General features: G+C 40.4%; 2 protein-coding genes across 7 annotated transcripts in view; one reads left to right on the top strand and one right to left on the bottom strand.

Annotated features, from left to right (window-relative positions):
- The window catches only part of scn8ab (sodium channel, voltage gated, type VIII, alpha subunit b), a 53,663-nt gene extending 38,356 nt beyond the window's left edge, over positions 1-15,307 (bottom strand). For 4 of the 6 annotated variants that reach the window (XM_056404585.1, XM_056404550.1, XM_056404595.1 and 1 more), the window contains exons 1-3: positions 14,889-15,307; positions 13,864-13,970; positions 7,673-8,010 (exon numbers count right to left, since the gene is read on the bottom strand). In XM_056404585.1, the coding sequence (XP_056260560.1) occupies positions 7,673-7,954 (282 nt within the window). In that variant the 5' untranslated portion in view covers positions 7,955-8,010; positions 13,864-13,970; positions 14,889-15,307. Of the gene's footprint in view, positions 1-7,672; positions 8,011-9,745; positions 9,996-12,183; positions 12,316-13,863; positions 13,971-14,888 lie in introns of those variants that run through there. The other 2 variants (XM_056404566.1, XM_056404577.1) reach the window with 2 other exon arrangements.
- An 82-nt stretch (positions 15,308-15,389) lies between these two features.
- On the top strand, positions 15,390-17,690 carry LOC130187216 (N6-adenosine-methyltransferase TMT1A-like). Its single transcript, XM_056404637.1, has 2 exons — positions 15,390-15,967; positions 16,950-17,690. Exons 1-2 carry the CDS (start codon positions 15,473-15,475, stop codon positions 17,181-17,183), a joined length of 729 nt encoding a protein of 242 aa, XP_056260612.1. The 5' UTR covers positions 15,390-15,472; the 3' UTR covers positions 17,184-17,690.
- Positions 17,691-17,805: the final 115 nt, after the last annotated feature.

The following is a 17,805-nucleotide window of genomic DNA, read 5'->3' on the forward strand; positions in this document are numbered from 1 at the left end:
TATATATAAATAATAAATAATATAAATATATGAATGAATATATTAATTACTTGTCTAGTTTGCATTCAAGTAATAATATAACAATAACAATCGCTGCACTCACAAATGATAACCTGCTGGTGTAGAGAATACACTTATAATAGATGTAATTGGTCTTTAGTATGCATATGAGTAGAAATATACACACCACCAGTTTGTGGTTCACACCACGGGAAATACTAGAAAGAATGGTGGAGGCGACCAGAAGTGTCCAGAGACGAGTGGTGTCCTGAAATCTAATTAAGGTAAAAATAGCGTCCACAACGTGGGGAGAGACAAAATGTATTCTCTCCATCAGAGGACTCCTCCCCCCCCCCTCCCTTTCACATCTCCTGTTCCTTTTTGCATGTAGAGAATCTACTTAAAATATCCTCTCAGTATTTTTCCTGTCACACAGAGAGAAGAATTATCCGTAGTTGATCGACATTATAAGGACAGGACAACACAGGATCTACAGTCATGTTCTCTCAGAGGTCAAGTGATGTGTTTCGCTGACCAATCACATACAGCATGCGGATAGAGGGAGAGATTGTAAAATGAGAAACATATCATTAGCAGGTTACAGACGCCTAGCGTGCATAACTATCTTCCATTATGTTAATCAATGTGAAGCCTCAGATGGATTTAGCCAATGAATTTGTAGAGGTGGTGCTGCAGAGGTTTGCAGAGATGCACATGCTATCTTATAGAGAACATGTCTTCTTTGTCCTTTTTGAGTCAGAGTTTCAATGTAGGTCATCCTCTACAGCATATGGAAGATCACAAGTGTTCATAAAGATTCGCAATTCAACCACTAAGAGGCTTTAGTTAGTCAATGAACCTTGTCCATTTAGAGACAGAAAATTTGTTGATGCAAACTTGGCAACCTGGCACAATTGCTAAATGTCAGGCAATTTCCTTAATTGATTGTCTGCCACACTGATCAATATCAATCAATGATTTAAGCTTATAAAATACTAAATGCACAACTTTTCTCAATACAAGCTTAATCTTCATGTGCTGTTTTCACAGCTCACTTTAAATCATAAACTAAATAAACACTAGTCAATTATTTTAATCAAAAGTGACATAAAAAGTAATAATACCAAAACTTTAAATGACTAAACCGAATAATTCTGTGCAACATAAAGGCTTTACTAGAGGACATAAAGTAGGTAAGAGTAGCCTACTAATGCCTACATCAAGCAGAAAAATAAAATGGGCTGCTCCTATCATCTCACTTATTTCAGTTTCAGAATGTGAGTGGTCAGAGATTAATCATATGAGCAGTCTGTTAACAATCAAAATCATTTTTGTTATAGTCTGTTACAGAAGGAGCTACAGTGAGCTGGATAAATGAAGAGCTGCAGGCAAGAGGTGCATATTGTAATTTGGATGAACTCTAAACTCCGTCAATGTAAGTCAGCACCTTTGCTGTAGTATAGAAAACCACTCACTTATCACAGTCAGACGCAGTACACATGGCACACATGCCACTGAGCATAAATCCAAACACCCACACAATGCAAACACAATACTGTTATAACAATGATTAATTGATTTATTAATCACCCATTTCCCCTGTTTAATTAATCTCCCAGACAAATTCTGTAAAGTAGGTTGACAGACAGTGAAGTGGAGACACTGAACCCATCGTCTTTGAATAGAAAGTTTTGCCTTTTGCAGCACATTTCAGTGGCATCAACGTATCATGAAGTGCACTGCGAGGTTTGAGAAGCTCACGATGAATTGGGTAAACATACAGTCACATAGATCACAAAAGGCACTAGCTCATAAAACACTCTACATGTAACACAAAGCCCTTCACACAGAGTGCACGAAGGGACATACACATATCACTATAACACTGATCTACCTACCGACTTACAGTTAAACACATACATACTTATGTATACACTCATGCATAAATACACAACTCAGCAGAGTAAGCTTCACTGTGAGGAAGCCTTATTTGCTGCAAAGCTGGAGAAATGTTCCTAATTCTCCACAGAGCTTTAAAGAAAAAGGCACATATGCAAGAATCTGGAGGCAGAATGCAGCTGCAAGGACTGTGTCTGTGTGTGCGTGTACGTGCGCGTACGTGCGTGTACGTGCGTGTGCGTGTGTGTGTGTTTCTGTGTGTGTGTGCGTACGTGTGTGTGTGTGTGGGTGAGGAGGAGGAACAGTAGAGCAGGGATATGGAGAGGGGCTTGCAGGGGTATGGGACAGCAGCAAAGAGAGCCGAAGAGAGAGAGAGAAAGAGAGAGAGTGAGAGAGAGAGAGAGATGAGGAGGTGGAGGGGGAGTGATGCAGAACAGAAAGCCAGAGAGCTGCAGAGGGGAGAGAGCCAAACCTGAGATGGATGGGTAGACGGAGAGAGGAGGAGGACTGGGTAGGCATGCAGCAGAGACAGAAACTGAGAATGAGATGATGAGTGAGATCTAAGCGGAGAAACAATAGACAGTAAATCATGGGGAAGGGGGTGTTGTACTTCTCTTTATCATCCCAGGACCCCGGCCTGACACAGACCGGTCTATTACCTCACAAAACTGACTCCAGATTTGGTCTTTCTAACCTGTAGACCTAATAGAAGATTATAATAATGAATTGTAAAAACAACTGGTCGATTAATCGATGTGACAACGTGTAATTTTTTGGATAATTGATCAAGATATTAATCAAGACAAAAAGGCCAAATGTCTTCTGCTTCCAGCTTCTTTTTGTGGATTTGCATCTCCTCCATGTTTTATATCAATGCAAATCAAATACCCTCGGGTTTTGAAGTGTTGGTTGGTTAAACAATTAATAAATTAATTGTAAAGATAATTAAAACAGTTGCTCACTTGGAGCTTTAAATGACCTTCATAAACAGGGATATACTCGGAGTCAGAAGCAACAGAAAACGTGACACACAAACAGCTTTAGCTGGATTTTAGCCTGGTCTGTCATGAGTATCTGATATGGACTGAGTGCATTTTGATTCAGTTTACAGAGAAGCCCAAATACCATAAGTCGACTTCGACATTGTTCACTGTTAAACTGTGATGCTTTGTGACAAATCTCAATAGGATCTCAATAGCAGCTTTAATTTAATATCCATTAAGCATTCTAGCCTGAGAAACAACTTGTGTTCCTTTGTTTAAGCTCACTGCAGTGAGAACTTTGTCAGTAATGTCTCACCTAAATGACTGCAAACTCATTTCCCTGCAAATTATACCATACTATATGAAAAGAAAAATGCGTCATCACATTTTTTTTTTTTTTTACCTGTATGTTGTGCTGCAAAACCCCATTTTCCCACCCATACCCCACCCTCCTTCTTTATACCAACGTGGTTAGCAGTGAAAGCACACTCAGCCCCCCCCACCCCCACCCCATCCCTTCCTCACTAAGCCCAGTACAGGAGGATGCTGTGTCATCAGAGACTGAGGACTCAGACAGAGCACTAAAGCCTGGCCCTCGCTCTAATTTACTACACCCTGAAAAAAAAAAAAAAAAAAAAAAAAAGAACGCCGGAGAAGAGGCGGCGGAAGGGAGAGGGAGAAGCAGAGTAATGGACAGAGACACACACAGAGACAGAGATGGTGGGATAGGGACATAATGTAATGGTGTGTACAGTGCTACATGCTGAGATTCAGATTCGTCTGCCGCTTTAGCCGTGAGCTCCCCGTGTGCACTCACTAGTAGTTGCTGCCCTGCAGAAGCCTGAAAAGAAATGTCTGGTCCACTGCACACTCCTCTGTTATAAGATGGTCACCAAAATGCCAGAGTCAGGGAGAGAATAAGGCATTTGCATCAACTAAACGTGAATGCTGTTCAAACTTCGCTTTGTCCATACTGTTGTACAGCAGCCAATTCAAGCTGAATCATCTTAACTAATTTTCCATGTACATCAAAATCCCGCTTCCGTAAGCAAACACAGACGTGTGCACGTGACCAGAGCCAGCTAAAACACTAGTATGCCCTCCATCCATCCCGTCCTGCTCTTCCTGTATGACTACAGCAGCTTTAACATTGCCTAATCACATCAGACATTTGAAAAGCCCAGGCAGTCCTCTCCCCATCACAGGGGAAAACAAGAACTGCAACGCTGCATTTCTCTTCCTCACCACTGCCCCCTCTTCCTCTCTTTGATGCATGAGTGCTGTGATCAGGTTTCCTGCAGCTGACGGTAATACACATACACACACACACACTTAGACACACTCATTGACATACAGTGGAATGGTGAGCGATAGGATGACTGTCGGTCGAGTAGAGGAGACGAGCAGCCTGGAGAGGTGAGGGCACAAACAGCAGAGGAGGAATGGCTGCTAAAACCATGAAGGTACTTCCTCAAGTGTGGTAAAGGACAAAGACATTAGTGGATTAAGAGAATGACTGATATGAATGGTAGTATGATGGACAGGGAAGATGAGGTCTTAGCCTGTGACTCTTACTGAGCGGATAAAACACATGGATGTCTATGATGAAGTTAGCAGATCTCGACTAAGCAGAATAAAGAGAAGCCTGAAGCAGAAACGTACTGTATGTAATATGGTATGGCAAGCAGTAGCCTAGTAGTTAGATTAGCTATCTAACAGGGAGTCTAAAAGCCTAGTATCCCATCCTGCCATTTTGAAAATCCCCTTAAAAACGTGCTGTTTAGAAAGGCACCATAGCCACATCTACAACAGTCCAGCTGCTCAGAAGCCACAAAATAAAAGGACTGTGGCTGTGATGGGATTCTGCAGATTTGGTCTATGTGTACACTGCATCTACCTCTTCAGGTCATGGATTCATCTCTTCAAGATTAACAACATTTTGATAATATTTTGGTAAACTGTCAGATGCCAATGAAGCACATGTTTACATTTCTAAAGGATCTAACCCTAAAACTTTTGGCACTTTTGTACCAGCTTACAGACTACTCGCTAATCTATAAGAGTGTGGCCATTGCCACACAATTATGACCAACAATCATTCAGAAATAATATTTATTTTGTGGATGAACTGCCTCTTGTTTTGTAACGCTGCCTATCTGATAATGTTGTTGTTATCATATTTCACAATTCTTGCCAATTTTGAGAAAATTGAGAAAAATTTTTAAATGTGTTATATATTTAACATTCTAGACTATGTCATTTAAATGTACATGTATATGGCTGACATTATTATTAAATGAATATTTCAAACAAATTGTATATTTGTTTCATCATTTGAGGTCTATGTAATACAATCTTCTAAATCTAAGCTAACCAATTCAATTATGTTAGCAAACTGCAGACAAATACCATTTTTGTTTAAAGGCTTTGAACATCAGTTAACTCATGATCCAGAAAATCATTTTCTTTGTGTAACACTAGGTCCGTGGAGATAATGTGTGCATGAAAGAGTTAAAGAAAGCAAACAGGGTCATTTACAAGACAATCATCAGCACAGTAAATGAGGAAGAGAGGCACACTCAGAAAGTCTGAGGGCTGGTTTATGTTCATGTTCATTGTCATTGTTTCTGTCATAAGTATAAGAAACAGTGCTTTGAAGCTTTGTGCACAAAGGTAAAATTGTACTTGAACATACTCTACTTAAGTGTTGGAAAACTTTACCATTGTTTACTGCGTTTACTCATCCCGGAGAGCTGTCATCCACATTTTTGTACACAGAGCCTAAGTTGCCATTCTGTTATGCTCTAATCCTATTTTTCACATACAAAATATATTGGCTTTTTCACAACATGTTTAAGAACCTCCAGTGTTATGTATGAAACGACCTGTACATACAATTATTCCATGGTAATGCTAAGGAAATGGAGATTTTGTTGGAGCTACACCAGGTCCTCAACAACTTCAGTAATAAAACTGCTCCATCAAACTGGACTTAAAGACAGAATCACTGTTTTTTTTTTTTGTTTGTTTGTTTTACTACAAAACCCTGAAAGATCCTGACATCCTGATCCATGACTTTCCACCCATGGCGTTTGAGTTGCGGCCATGATGAACAACTCCGCAGCAACTTTCCTTCAATCACCAAAGAGAGATACCACAGGGGGAAGTAAGAAGAGGTAAAGAGGGGAAAGATAATAAGACGAGAATGCAACCCTTCCTGTGGCCACCACTGAACTAGGGCTGTGGATCAATAGATCACAAAAGGCACATACACTTGATAGTTTCATCCACCCTATGAGGGAACGCTACTGGCTGAGACGACCAGTCCTGCTGACTGGGCTTCTTGCTCCTGTGCAGGCCGCAGATTCTCTTACACATCAGCACTGCCACCACACAAGAGGCTGGCTACTCCTACACCAATAAACAGCTGAAAGTACTACAGCATGCTCCTGCCTTTTTCTTTCCACTTGCTTGTCCTCTATTGCATTCTTCTGCCTTCACCGCTCATTCCCCTTTGGTAGTGCAGAGCTACAGTTAAGGCAGAGCTAAGCTAGAGTTGTCTCTAATTAATAAAAAAAAAAAAATACATAACTGTTTGTGTCATCTGCACCTGTATCACATTAATTCAGATGGTGATTTTCCTTAGATGCAGAAATGATGTGACTGTGTGTGGCTTGTCTGAGGTGAAAAATCACATTATGATTTTAAATAACAGTAAGATTGAAGTAACACTGATATGACCTTCAACGCTGATACATAACAACCTTTTAAGACGTGAGTTTCGGATGTGCTTATCCATTTTAAATCTCTGTGTACTCTGTGTACTGAGTACTGTGAAACACCAAACTCAAAAAATCCTACAGAAACAAAACAGAAAAGGAAAATATCTGTACTCTAATGAAAACATGGTTGCAGCCTATAAAAAATAGTGGAGATAAATCATATTTTCAGATCCCTGTGCTGCTCTCACTGCATGCACACATACAGTGCAACCACATCTTAAATTATTACTCTTCTGCCCTGATGAAAATGCCACCTTTTCAGACAATTTGTTGGACAGAGCACTTGCAATCTGAAAGTGTGTCTTGTCACCAAATAATTCAATTAGCAAAAGCATTGACAAGCTTCTGAACCTAAAGCCAAATCTGTCATGCCCTCCAGCTGTTGCATTATTTTAAACACTCATTAACACAGATGATTAATCAAAACTGCAGAATCTACTGTAGCTTTTTTATATATATATATATATATATATATATGAGGCTAACCCCTGCCCAACAACTGCGTTCCACAGCAGCCCTGCAGTGTTGCAGGAGCAGAACAACGACGTGACTCTGCCTCAGTTGTGCTTTGATTTTACAGGTGTAGCCTACTAAAAAAAAAAACTTACAGGCCTTGTATGATCTCCCTGTGCACCCGAATAATGCAGTGACTGTCTCTGAGGCAAAAAAGTACTGAACAGCTCTTAAATGCTTCAAGGTCATCTTTGCTATTATGATACCCCTCTCCCTGTCGTGAATACAATAACTTCCATTTTGACTGAATTGATATGAGACCTGAATCTGTTATGACAGTGAATTTTTTATTACCTCTATGTATTGTGCGGTTACTTTGCAGTGCTGGCAGATTCACGTGAGACAAAGGTAAAGATTCAGCCCAGCTGAATAATACATCTGTAAAGGTTTATAGCAATTTAGAAGTTCTAACTATCTATAAACCTCTCACCGACATTTAGCAAATGCAAAGTTGAAGAAAACTGGGGGGTGCATTTGGCCAGTGGGACAACTCACTTTCTTGTTCAAATAGAATGGGTCCAAATCCTCCAGCGGCGTGGCCGCCAGTCCATCAGGAATATCGCCGTAGATGAAGGGCAGGCTCTTCCCAGCCTCCAGGTCACTGTTGGGCTTGGGTTCATTGTCGTCAGATGTGTCGCGGTGACTACTGTCCGATCTGGGCTTGGGTGGCTTCTTGTTCTTCTCTTCTTTGATGCGCTTCTCGATGTTAGCGAGCGTCTCTGGGGTGAATTTCTTGAAGCTGTCAGGTCCTGGGGGTGCAAGAAGGGGTGCGGCCATGTTTTCATCCTGCAGCTATTTCCTCTTTATTTGTTTTCCATCCCAGACATCCAGCTCTGAGAGGAAGAGAGGGACACAGAGTGAGAAAGTGAGGACGAGTGAGCACAAGAAACTGAGCAAAGGAAGCGATAGATGAAACAAAATGAAAAAAGAAGAAAAAATTCATTCTTTAAAATAATATAATCTAGTTTTGTTTTGTTTTTTTTTGTTTTTTTATTGTCATTTTATCCAGTGTGATTTTATTAATAAAACTGACTGGACAACAAAGGGTTATGATTAAAATGGTTGACATATTTATATTGTAGTCCACTTGGTTTGCATCTATTTTCAGTTTCAGTCTTGCTGAAAGCCCCACAGATTGAATTTACTAGTTCTGCCAGAGAAAGCAAACAAAGCAAAATAAAGCCTAAAAAGTGCAAACTTTTAGAACATGGGCCAGTCGGCACTATTTCTGCTCTCTCAACCTAAATGACCAAAGTACTGATCCTGTATCCCCACAAGCTAAACTTCGATACCCAGCACATAAGACAGCATTGAATTCCCTTTTGCCCTCACCTTTGTGACCCCGACAGCAAGGAGGAAGTGACAAGTTGTCGCTTCTTGCAGATATGCTCAAAAACTCTTTAACCCAACTGGCACTCATCTGACTCTCTTCCTCACAGGTATCTGACATGACATTTTGCAGTATTTGTGACTCAGGGATATTTCTGTTGTACCTCTGTTCTATCTATGCAAGAGGCAGCATCAGAGTCGTGGCTTTCTGTTAAGCCCCATATATGTAATGAGTTGGTAGCACCGCTGGCCTCAATGAGAAACAGATATCCATCCATAGAGCTGCAAAAGCTGTATGCAGCTTCCAGCTCATTGTTTTGGTTTGGAGGTCTCTATGGTTGAGTTAAAAGGTCTCTCACTGACAACAAGTATAAAAAAAAAGAAAAAAAAAAGGGGAAAGCAGTTCCCAGCACACAGGCTAACACAAGCATCTTTTATGCTATGCTGCAAAAATGACAAGGAGCCTAAGCAAAAGAGACCCAGATATTAGTGCTTGATGTGAAAGTAAATTTAGAGGAGTCTAGTGCGAGGCTACATGTTCACTATAAGAACTTAATAAGTTGATATTGTATATCAAAGCACACTGTTGTAAATTTGTTTTGGAGTTTACTTCTACCATCCACTTATCACATCCATTATCATATAAATTATCATATAAATTAAATATGAAGCAGAGAAATTAATGTGACTGAGGTTTGTGGTGGAATGGACTGGGTGGGGCTTGCTGCATGACAATAATACAAATGTTGACAGTTTTCAAAGAACAATGGGCTGAGCTGAAATTAAAATACACTGACTGCAATCAGAAACATTTGCTGTGTCTGTTACTCTTGCTGACAATCTCATCCATCTGTTTCTTACATTGTTTTGTTTTACAAATGTCAACTGGCCTACATCCTGTACTGACCAAAACAATGACTCTACACAGGACAATGTATCAATTATTCATTTACAAATAACTAAACATAAACTATTGAAGTGAGGAAGAAATAATTGCTGGGCTTTTAAGTGGAAGTTATTCAACCTCAGGGGCTCTGACTCATTGTTTAAGCAGTAAGGTTATAATAACATCATCAACTGCATCTCTCCAGGCTCCTACAACAGATGAATTTCACTCCTCAGCTGGCTGGTGGCCATGCTGTTTGATACAACATATTTGACAGTCGAGTCACAGCTCAGGCTCCCAAAAATTAGACAGTGTGAGCAACATTCAAGGAAACAATGTTCAAGGGTACAGACCTGGAAATGAATCAGAAAGAAGTCAGGAAAAGTCCAGTGGCAGAGAGAGATCCAACAACCCTGTATCTTCAAGAGAAAAACGCAGCCAACCAGAAGAGGGATGAATTCCGATTCAAGTTACCCAACCTCGGCACAACCTCCAAGTCTCCTTCCACCAATGCCATATCAATTGATCTACCGTGAAGGTGATTCAAACCAGGATGCAATACCATGGCCAACAGTGTTTGTACACTTTACACATAACGCTGGAACACTCCTAAAAAAAAAAAAAAAAAACAGGTGCAAAACTGAGAGGCGACCAGAGGAAAACTGCATGAAATTTTGCAGATGCTTCTTTATGTCCACCAACTTACTAGGTCATATGAGAAACACTGCATGAGACCTAACAATCTGACTTGCACATTTTAACTGAAAAAGACTGAGATCACTCAAACAATTACAGAGTCCCTACTAGCACATTTCAGGCCAAAACCCGCTCTGAGTTCAGTCAAATCCGAGCCAAGTGAGTCCGGAAATATTAAGATAAAATAAAAATAAAAACTAAAAGGTGACAGAGAAAATTAACAACTCCAACAGCCTCAATTTGCCTCCCAGTGAAAAAAAAAAAGAAGAGATAAGCTTGTCGCTGTCCGCTTCAGCAGCAGCAGCAGTGTTTAGCAGACTGCTCTGATGCTGCGTCCTCTGCGCGGAGCAAAGACATCCCAAAAGCCTCTGTCCCGTCACCTGGAAAAATCCTTTATTCTGCTCTGTGCACCCTGATGATGACCTGACATCTGATGGAGCTGACCGGACACCGCGGAGACACGGCGCTATGTGAGGAGGAGGTGTAGGCTATAGGGCACTTGCATCAGAGTCACATGGGCCCGGCAAAGAACTTAGACATCCTCCATTCCCTGCAGTGATATTCTGATGCTGCCTGTCGCTAAATATAAGATGTCAGCTCAGTCCACATCCACAGACCACTGAGAATAGGTGAGCCCTGCAGGCCCGAGTCCAGCATTACTGAGAGAATAACTTGGCTGCCAGATTTCTTTCTTTTTTTTTTTTTTTTTTTTTTTTTTAAAGAGGCCTCACATAACCTCTCATCATATACGAGTGGATGCCACCACTTTCTCCATGCCTGAGCTGAGCAACATTCAGGTAAAGTTGAGTTATGACGACCTTACTGGAAATTTTCATGAGTTATGATAATTAAGATTTACCATTAGGCAATTTTTTTTGTTTGTTTTTAATCAGAGCATTGGCAATGAGAGAGGGATGAAGACATTAGAAATTATGGAGCATGTAGGACATCAGGCCACTGTAGAGATAAGCACACATAAAGAACTTTCTCCCTGTGTGAGTTGAAGACCACCCACTCCCCTTCACGTTATTGTATGTTGCATCATGTAAATGCCATTCATTGACTGAGAGGGATTTGTAGTTTTATACCGAGGCGCGCCGTTCTCCTATAGGGCCAAAGCCTAAAATACTGCAGTGTGGTTTATTGCTGCTATAGGCTCTAACTAACTAACTCATAGTAGGTCAGCTGAATCCACCAGACATGACAACTCGTCGCTGGCCTCAACTCAAAGCAACCTACAGCACATCAGCACAACCCAGTTTCACATCCCCGAAAAAGTGAAATTATTACAGCAAAAAAGAGAAACTATAACTGCTTATGAGGCTCCACCACACCCGGATAGATAATGTCTAGGCGCCGGAGATCCAGAGACTCCATATGATGCAGCGTTACACAGTGACAACATGACGGGGGATTTTGTTTTTAAATGGGGGACACTGCGTGAAAAGAGCAGAAAAGGGTGCCGCGGCCCCTTTGAGGACTGCCAAACTAAAGACGCACCTACCTCCTCACGCAATACAGTCTCCAAAGAGATTGCAAGAGGGAGGGGAGGGGAGGGGAGGGGAGGGGGGGTGCACAGAGGTGGAATGTGGGGGTGGGGGGGATAAAACTATCATAGTCATAAAATAATGGTGGCGAGAAAAACTGCTACGTAAAACGATTTTGCAAACGACGCATTACTAGTGTATCGGGAGCATACATGGTAGTTACAGTCGCCACTCAGAGAAGTTTGACGTGATCTCACTTTGATATCCCATATGCGTATGTTTCACATTCTGACACAGTGAAATGTTATTCCATCCAGCGGCAGGCCAACACCCCAAATAACCTGCTGTCTCCCTCTTTCCTACCGCGTCGCATCACAAGTCCATGTTTCCCCATTTGAAAATCTCATCTTCCCTACTTCTAACTGATGCCTCGCATGTACATATTTGTCCATGTACTGGCAAGGAGCCCTCCACAGACGCTAGGAAAAGATGCTGAGAGAGAGGGACCGCTCTGCGGCACTGGGATGCAGTCAGTCGACAAAGTAGCACTGCGATCCATCCCACGACAAAAAATATCAGACAAGGCAGAAAACAGATTGTCTACTTACTTTTTCTCGCATTAACAGAAATCCAGACAGCTGTCACTGAACTGCAGATGTAGGAAAGAGTCGGGAGTAACTGCGGCTGTCGCCATATTGTTGCTGCTATCTTCCTTCCCAGTGCGTGCGGCTACCCTGCATAATTGATGACTCTCAGCAAATTGTTAGGGAGTGTCGGTAAATGCCTTTAGTTTCAATAACGGACAAGAGACCGCAGCATCGTAAGCAGAAAAAAAAAAACCCTGTTCACTGTTCATGTAATAACAGTAATTGATATTCTGGTTGGGTTTGTTATTGGCAACATATTTGTTTTCATCTCGATCTGCTATGAAAATACATAAAGTGTGTAATTCCATATTATCTTTAGAATTAAACCTGGAAGTTATAAGACACATTTTTGACAACTCTGAGTTTATAATGAGTGTTTATGTAACCTTTAAAACACAAGGTGATGGTAGGAAACCTAAACCCTAATGTTTGTTTTTTACAAAGTTTTAAATGTGTGTATACATATAGCTTTTCCGAAGCTTTTTACATTTTGACTTGTCACAGTCGGGAAAGCACAGGTACTACTAACGACATTAGAATTCATCCATCGTCAATTTTAATATTCACACCTGCCAAAATGCCTTCCCTGAAAAAAGTGTATTACTGTAAGAAACACTGCCATTAGATCCATACAGTGTACTAAAGCCCTGCTGACAACATACTAAATCCTACCAAGATCCATACTCTGGTATTCCCCCTTAAGCATAAGATGTCTACTGTAAAAACAATATGATACATAGGAAGGTTGTGAGACAAACCTCATAGGCTTAATGTCTGCCCTACACAAATCAAAATCCTGCATAATATACTATACAATGAAACATTGTAATGCGTATGATGCAGGCAAAATGCATGGACATTTGCCCCATTAATCCACAAAGCTGGTTATTCAGTGGTTCACAGTCAGCAAATTGGTGCTATATGGCGCCATATATTATTATCTATTCTATAAACCACTTGAATTCCTTTGTTTGTGACTCTCACTAAAGAACCACTGTGGCAATAATAGGGCCACTTAGTGTTTTTGTTGTAATAGTTCTCAAGTCAAAGTCAAGGGGAAATCTACATTTTAGTACTGAGGAAGTATAAGCATTATCTGTGACTGGAACATGTCAACCTTCATGAGGTTTCAACCCTTACTTTAATGAATACAGTTCACTCTACACCATGCTGTCTTAAACAGACAAACAATAAAAGTTTATATGGGTTATTCAAGAGGCTGGTTTTGTAACTGTATGCACATTTCCAGACTGTTTTTGCTGTACCATAAATGGTCTATAATGTCTGTAGCCGGAGAAGGTGATGTTTGTTTGTTCGTAAGGATTTGAGAGTACCAACATTGTGAGCATCCACTGCTCACACTGAGTCACTGAAATAAGTCACTTTCAACATATTATGGCCCCTAGTCTATAGCCTTCACCCTTCAAAATACAGGGTTGGAGGATTTTATACAGGAAGTGTTTTGAATATGACCCAACAATGTCTCTATCTGGTGGACTTTTGAAGAACTGCACCTTAATGTCTACAGGAAGTCTAATGCTTGGCATGCATCTTCATTCGTTAACCTGCTTTTCAGTTCAGTGTTCTAGCACATTTCAATATTGTAAGCATGGGAAATATTTAAGAAATGAAATCCTTTACCTTGTCTGACTTGAAGTCGGACTTAGGTTGTAGAGGAGCTAGGGAGAGGGGCTTCTAGGTTACCCTGGATAGCGTTGCAGCACAGTGACCCGGCCCCTGACAGGTGGCTGAAAATGGATGGTTAAAGCAAAGTATTGAGTAAAAATATGTTTTACAAGACAAAGGGATTTAAGGATGTGGACTAACTATTACATCTGGCAAATGCATCTCAACTAAACTTTCTCATCCTCAGTAAAGAGCAGCAGGCAGCCACTATGAAAAAACTCTGCCATAGCAAGCATCCAGGGCTGCTCCCAAAAAGGACCACATTAAGGTATAACTACCTCTGTGTCATTTGAACATTTACAATTTCATGACAACTGAGGAAATTATCTGCTGATGGGGACTATGTGATACAATCGAAAGCTTCAGAACAACAAACACATTTTTAGCTCTACTGTATGTAGGTTCACTGGCCTAAAATCGAGTGGACGATGTTTAGAAAGGACTTCGACATCTATACTGTTAACCAAATAACAATGCAAATGCCTTCAATAATGTATCAGTGGCTACATGTAACCTCTATTAGTCTGACTACAATGACAAACACACCACCACAACAGTTAACCAGCAAACACTTCAGCTCTGTGGACCATTTTCTTTTCCTCTTTTAGCTCAGTGTTTTGATTTGATGGTCTGCAGATTTACTCTTTGATTCACACAGATGGCAGACCAGTCTGTATGGCAGTTAAACGAACTTACGGACTAATATTAGCTACCTTGTGTGGACTTTTACCCCCAGTATTTTCTGAGAAGTTGATGGAGACCTAAATAGAGCTAAAAGGAGAGTGGATACTGGATGGGGGATTAAAATATGATTCTAAAAGAGTTATTGTCAATCAAAGTGGCTTAAACCTCAGTGTTTCGCTAGTTTAAAAGTGGCTATAATCAATATTTTAGCTATAATTATGAATCAATTGACAATGTGAAAACAATAGGACAAAGTAAAAGGGAACGTGAAAGATGAATTTGCAGATAATTATCACCTGAATCTGCAGCTCCTTTCAGCTTCATGGCAAGTTTGTTTAGCACTCCGGCCTCAAATACGCTGTTGGTTGTTTTGGTTCACACTCATGGCTTTAGCATCGTTTTCGGGCACAGGAAGCAGTTGTTTTCAGCAAAAGAGCTGTAAAAAGCCACTGTATCAGTTATAGCAGGTTTAATGGTACTTAAGGCAACAGACTGTACGTGGAGTTTGGGCAACCAAAACACTAGAGTTAATGAATTAACTCTGAGCTAGCTAACTCTGTAGCAATACTCTACTTCCTGTAATGTTAGCCATGAAATGTGTTCCCTTAAAGTTTGCAGTTTCGTCCATTTCCCTTTTAGAGTGGACTTCAGCTGTGCCATGATGGATTTCTCCGTTTTAAATAAGGTTTCGCAACAGTAGTAGCATAATACAAACAAAAACACAAAAACTTCCTGTGCACTACTGTTTTCGGCTTTTATTTTGAAAATTTGCACCGGACTTGCCGTGCTCGCTCATCTCTTACTGTGACTAACAGCTCGCTTTGGTTTAACCACAGTCTGCGCTCGCTGCTGGTCGCCAGGAAGGTCAGGGTCAGCAAATATGTCTCTTCTAATGAGATTTTTCACTTTAGTTGTCAACGTGCTATGCCTGCCCCTTCATGTGATACACGCCGTCGGCCTGTATGAAATATACAAACGTGTCTTCCCAATTTGTCTGTACCGGATTTCTATAACGTACAACAAGAAAATGCACGACAAGAAGAAGGAGCTGTTTCGCAGTCTGCCAGAGTTCATCAAGCCTGGCGGACAGCTCACACTTTTGGAAATCGGCTGCGGCACCGGCACAAATTTTGAGTTTTATCCGCCCGGTTGCAAGGTGATCTGCACTGATCCGAATCCTCATTTCCAGAAATATCTGGACAAAAGCATGGGCGAAAATGATCACCTCACATTTGAAAGATTTGTGGTGGCATCGGGGGAAAATATGGGGTCAGTTGAGGACGGATCGGTAGACGTTGTTGTCTGCACCCTGGTGTTGTGCTCTGTCAACAGCATACCGCAAACTCTGCGAGAGGCGCACCGTATCCTGCGGCCAGTAAGTTGTCTTGCTACTGAAATGGCCAGTGGTTCACATTTAGTTTACACCCATCAAACACGCTGATTTGCAACCATATCCTGCATCATTAATATATGTATTATATTGTTGAGGCTATACTGTTCTAATAATAGCTTGACTGAATATGAATAGTGCAACTGTGGATTCATCGCTCACCATTGGAAGTTAATGACTAACTCGATTAACAAAAAAAACAGTTTCCTTTGCTATAAGCATTACATTTTACAATGTTTAAAAGTCACTCTTTACTCTACTGTTTATATTCAAATAGCTACAGGAGTTTTATATGTATCCAAAACTGAATGAAGACTGGAAACAAAATAGGAATAAAAAGGGGGATTTGGAGTTAAAGTTCACAGAACCCAAGTGAAAAGTCCAACTGATGAATTACCTAGGTCAATATTAGTTTACATATATCAGCCAATATTAGCTCATTGCAGATATATCAGTATAGGAATATATGTTGGCCCATAAGAAACAAGACATTGCAGTACAGAAATGTCAAAGACATGTTTGAGGTAGAGAAAGTGTCATTATCACATAGTTTGTTCCCCAGAGAGCACAGACAAGTTTATTCTGCAATTGTAAAATGTCCCACTCACTACATTTCTTGTTTTAAAAACTAATTTAAGGAAATACTTAAAGTGACTTCAAGTTTCTTTCCAGGAATACTTGGAATACTCCAAAAAATGTTGGAAACATGTTAAATTTTAAAAAAGAATACTAGCTGATACATCAATATCAGAATTCTCTCAAAGATCAATATATTCAACTGAGTTGTAGATTTTTTGGTATGTGATGAAAGGATCCTTAGTTATCTAACAGGTGGCCACAGGGTAGTCAGAAAACTACGAAACATATTCACTGTAAAATGTGTATGTAAATGATCAATCTGCATCAGGTGGAATTTATATATTTTTTTAATTTGCATGGTATATACGTTACAATTTGTGTTTTGCAGGGTGGAGCCTTCTTCTTCTTAGAGCATGTCGTTGCAGACGCCTCAACTTGGGCATACTTCTTCCAGCACGTTCTTCAGCCTGCATGGTACTACTTCGGTGATGGATGTGAGGTCACCCGTGACACGTGGAAACATCTGGAGGCAGCTGGATTCTCTGAACTCAAACTGAGACACATTCAAGCTCCATTCCTGTTCTTAATCAAACCGCACATTGTAGGCTATGCTGTAAAATAAATTGAGTCAAGTTAGCTTTGTAGTAAGCCTCCCTCACAACTAGTGTGTGAATATGCCAATCACTTAATGCCTCTCCTCTCCATTGTCATGTGATTGATCACCAGTGGTAGAGATAATAGTCACTTTGATACTAATTTTATTTTTCTACTGAAAGAAACTTTCAGTGTTTATGTTTCGGTAAGTCAAATGATGTTAACACGTTGAATAAGCACCTTACATAGACAGCACAAAATATTGATTTTGTATACTGATTAGGTTAAAAAATGTCTTTGTTTTTTTTTATCTCTGTCCTCCATTCCTCACTCCCAAGTAGCTTGCTAATAAATCAATCTAATACTGCCGTAGAGAAGTGCTGTCTGTCAGAGTTTATCTGTGTGCTACTGCTGTATTGACAGTATTTGTAGACTGCCTTTGATGATCTGACACCTATGTACATTTTGTTGTGATTAAGGTTATTCTGTCAAAATGTTAGTGATTAAAGAGTTGAATCCTCTGGTATAATCTTTATATTGTTCTATTGTATTATTCCATATTAAACAAAATTGAGATAAAAAAAAAAAAAGAAGAAGGGGGAATTGGGGCTTGTTACATATCCCACACATGCAGATTTGTCTACTTTGCC

Source organism: Seriola aureovittata, chromosome 2 (assembly GCF_021018895.1).
Source record: "Seriola aureovittata isolate HTS-2021-v1 ecotype China chromosome 2, ASM2101889v1, whole genome shotgun sequence".
Classification (NCBI taxonomy): domain Eukaryota; kingdom Metazoa; phylum Chordata; class Actinopteri; order Carangiformes; family Carangidae; genus Seriola; species Seriola aureovittata.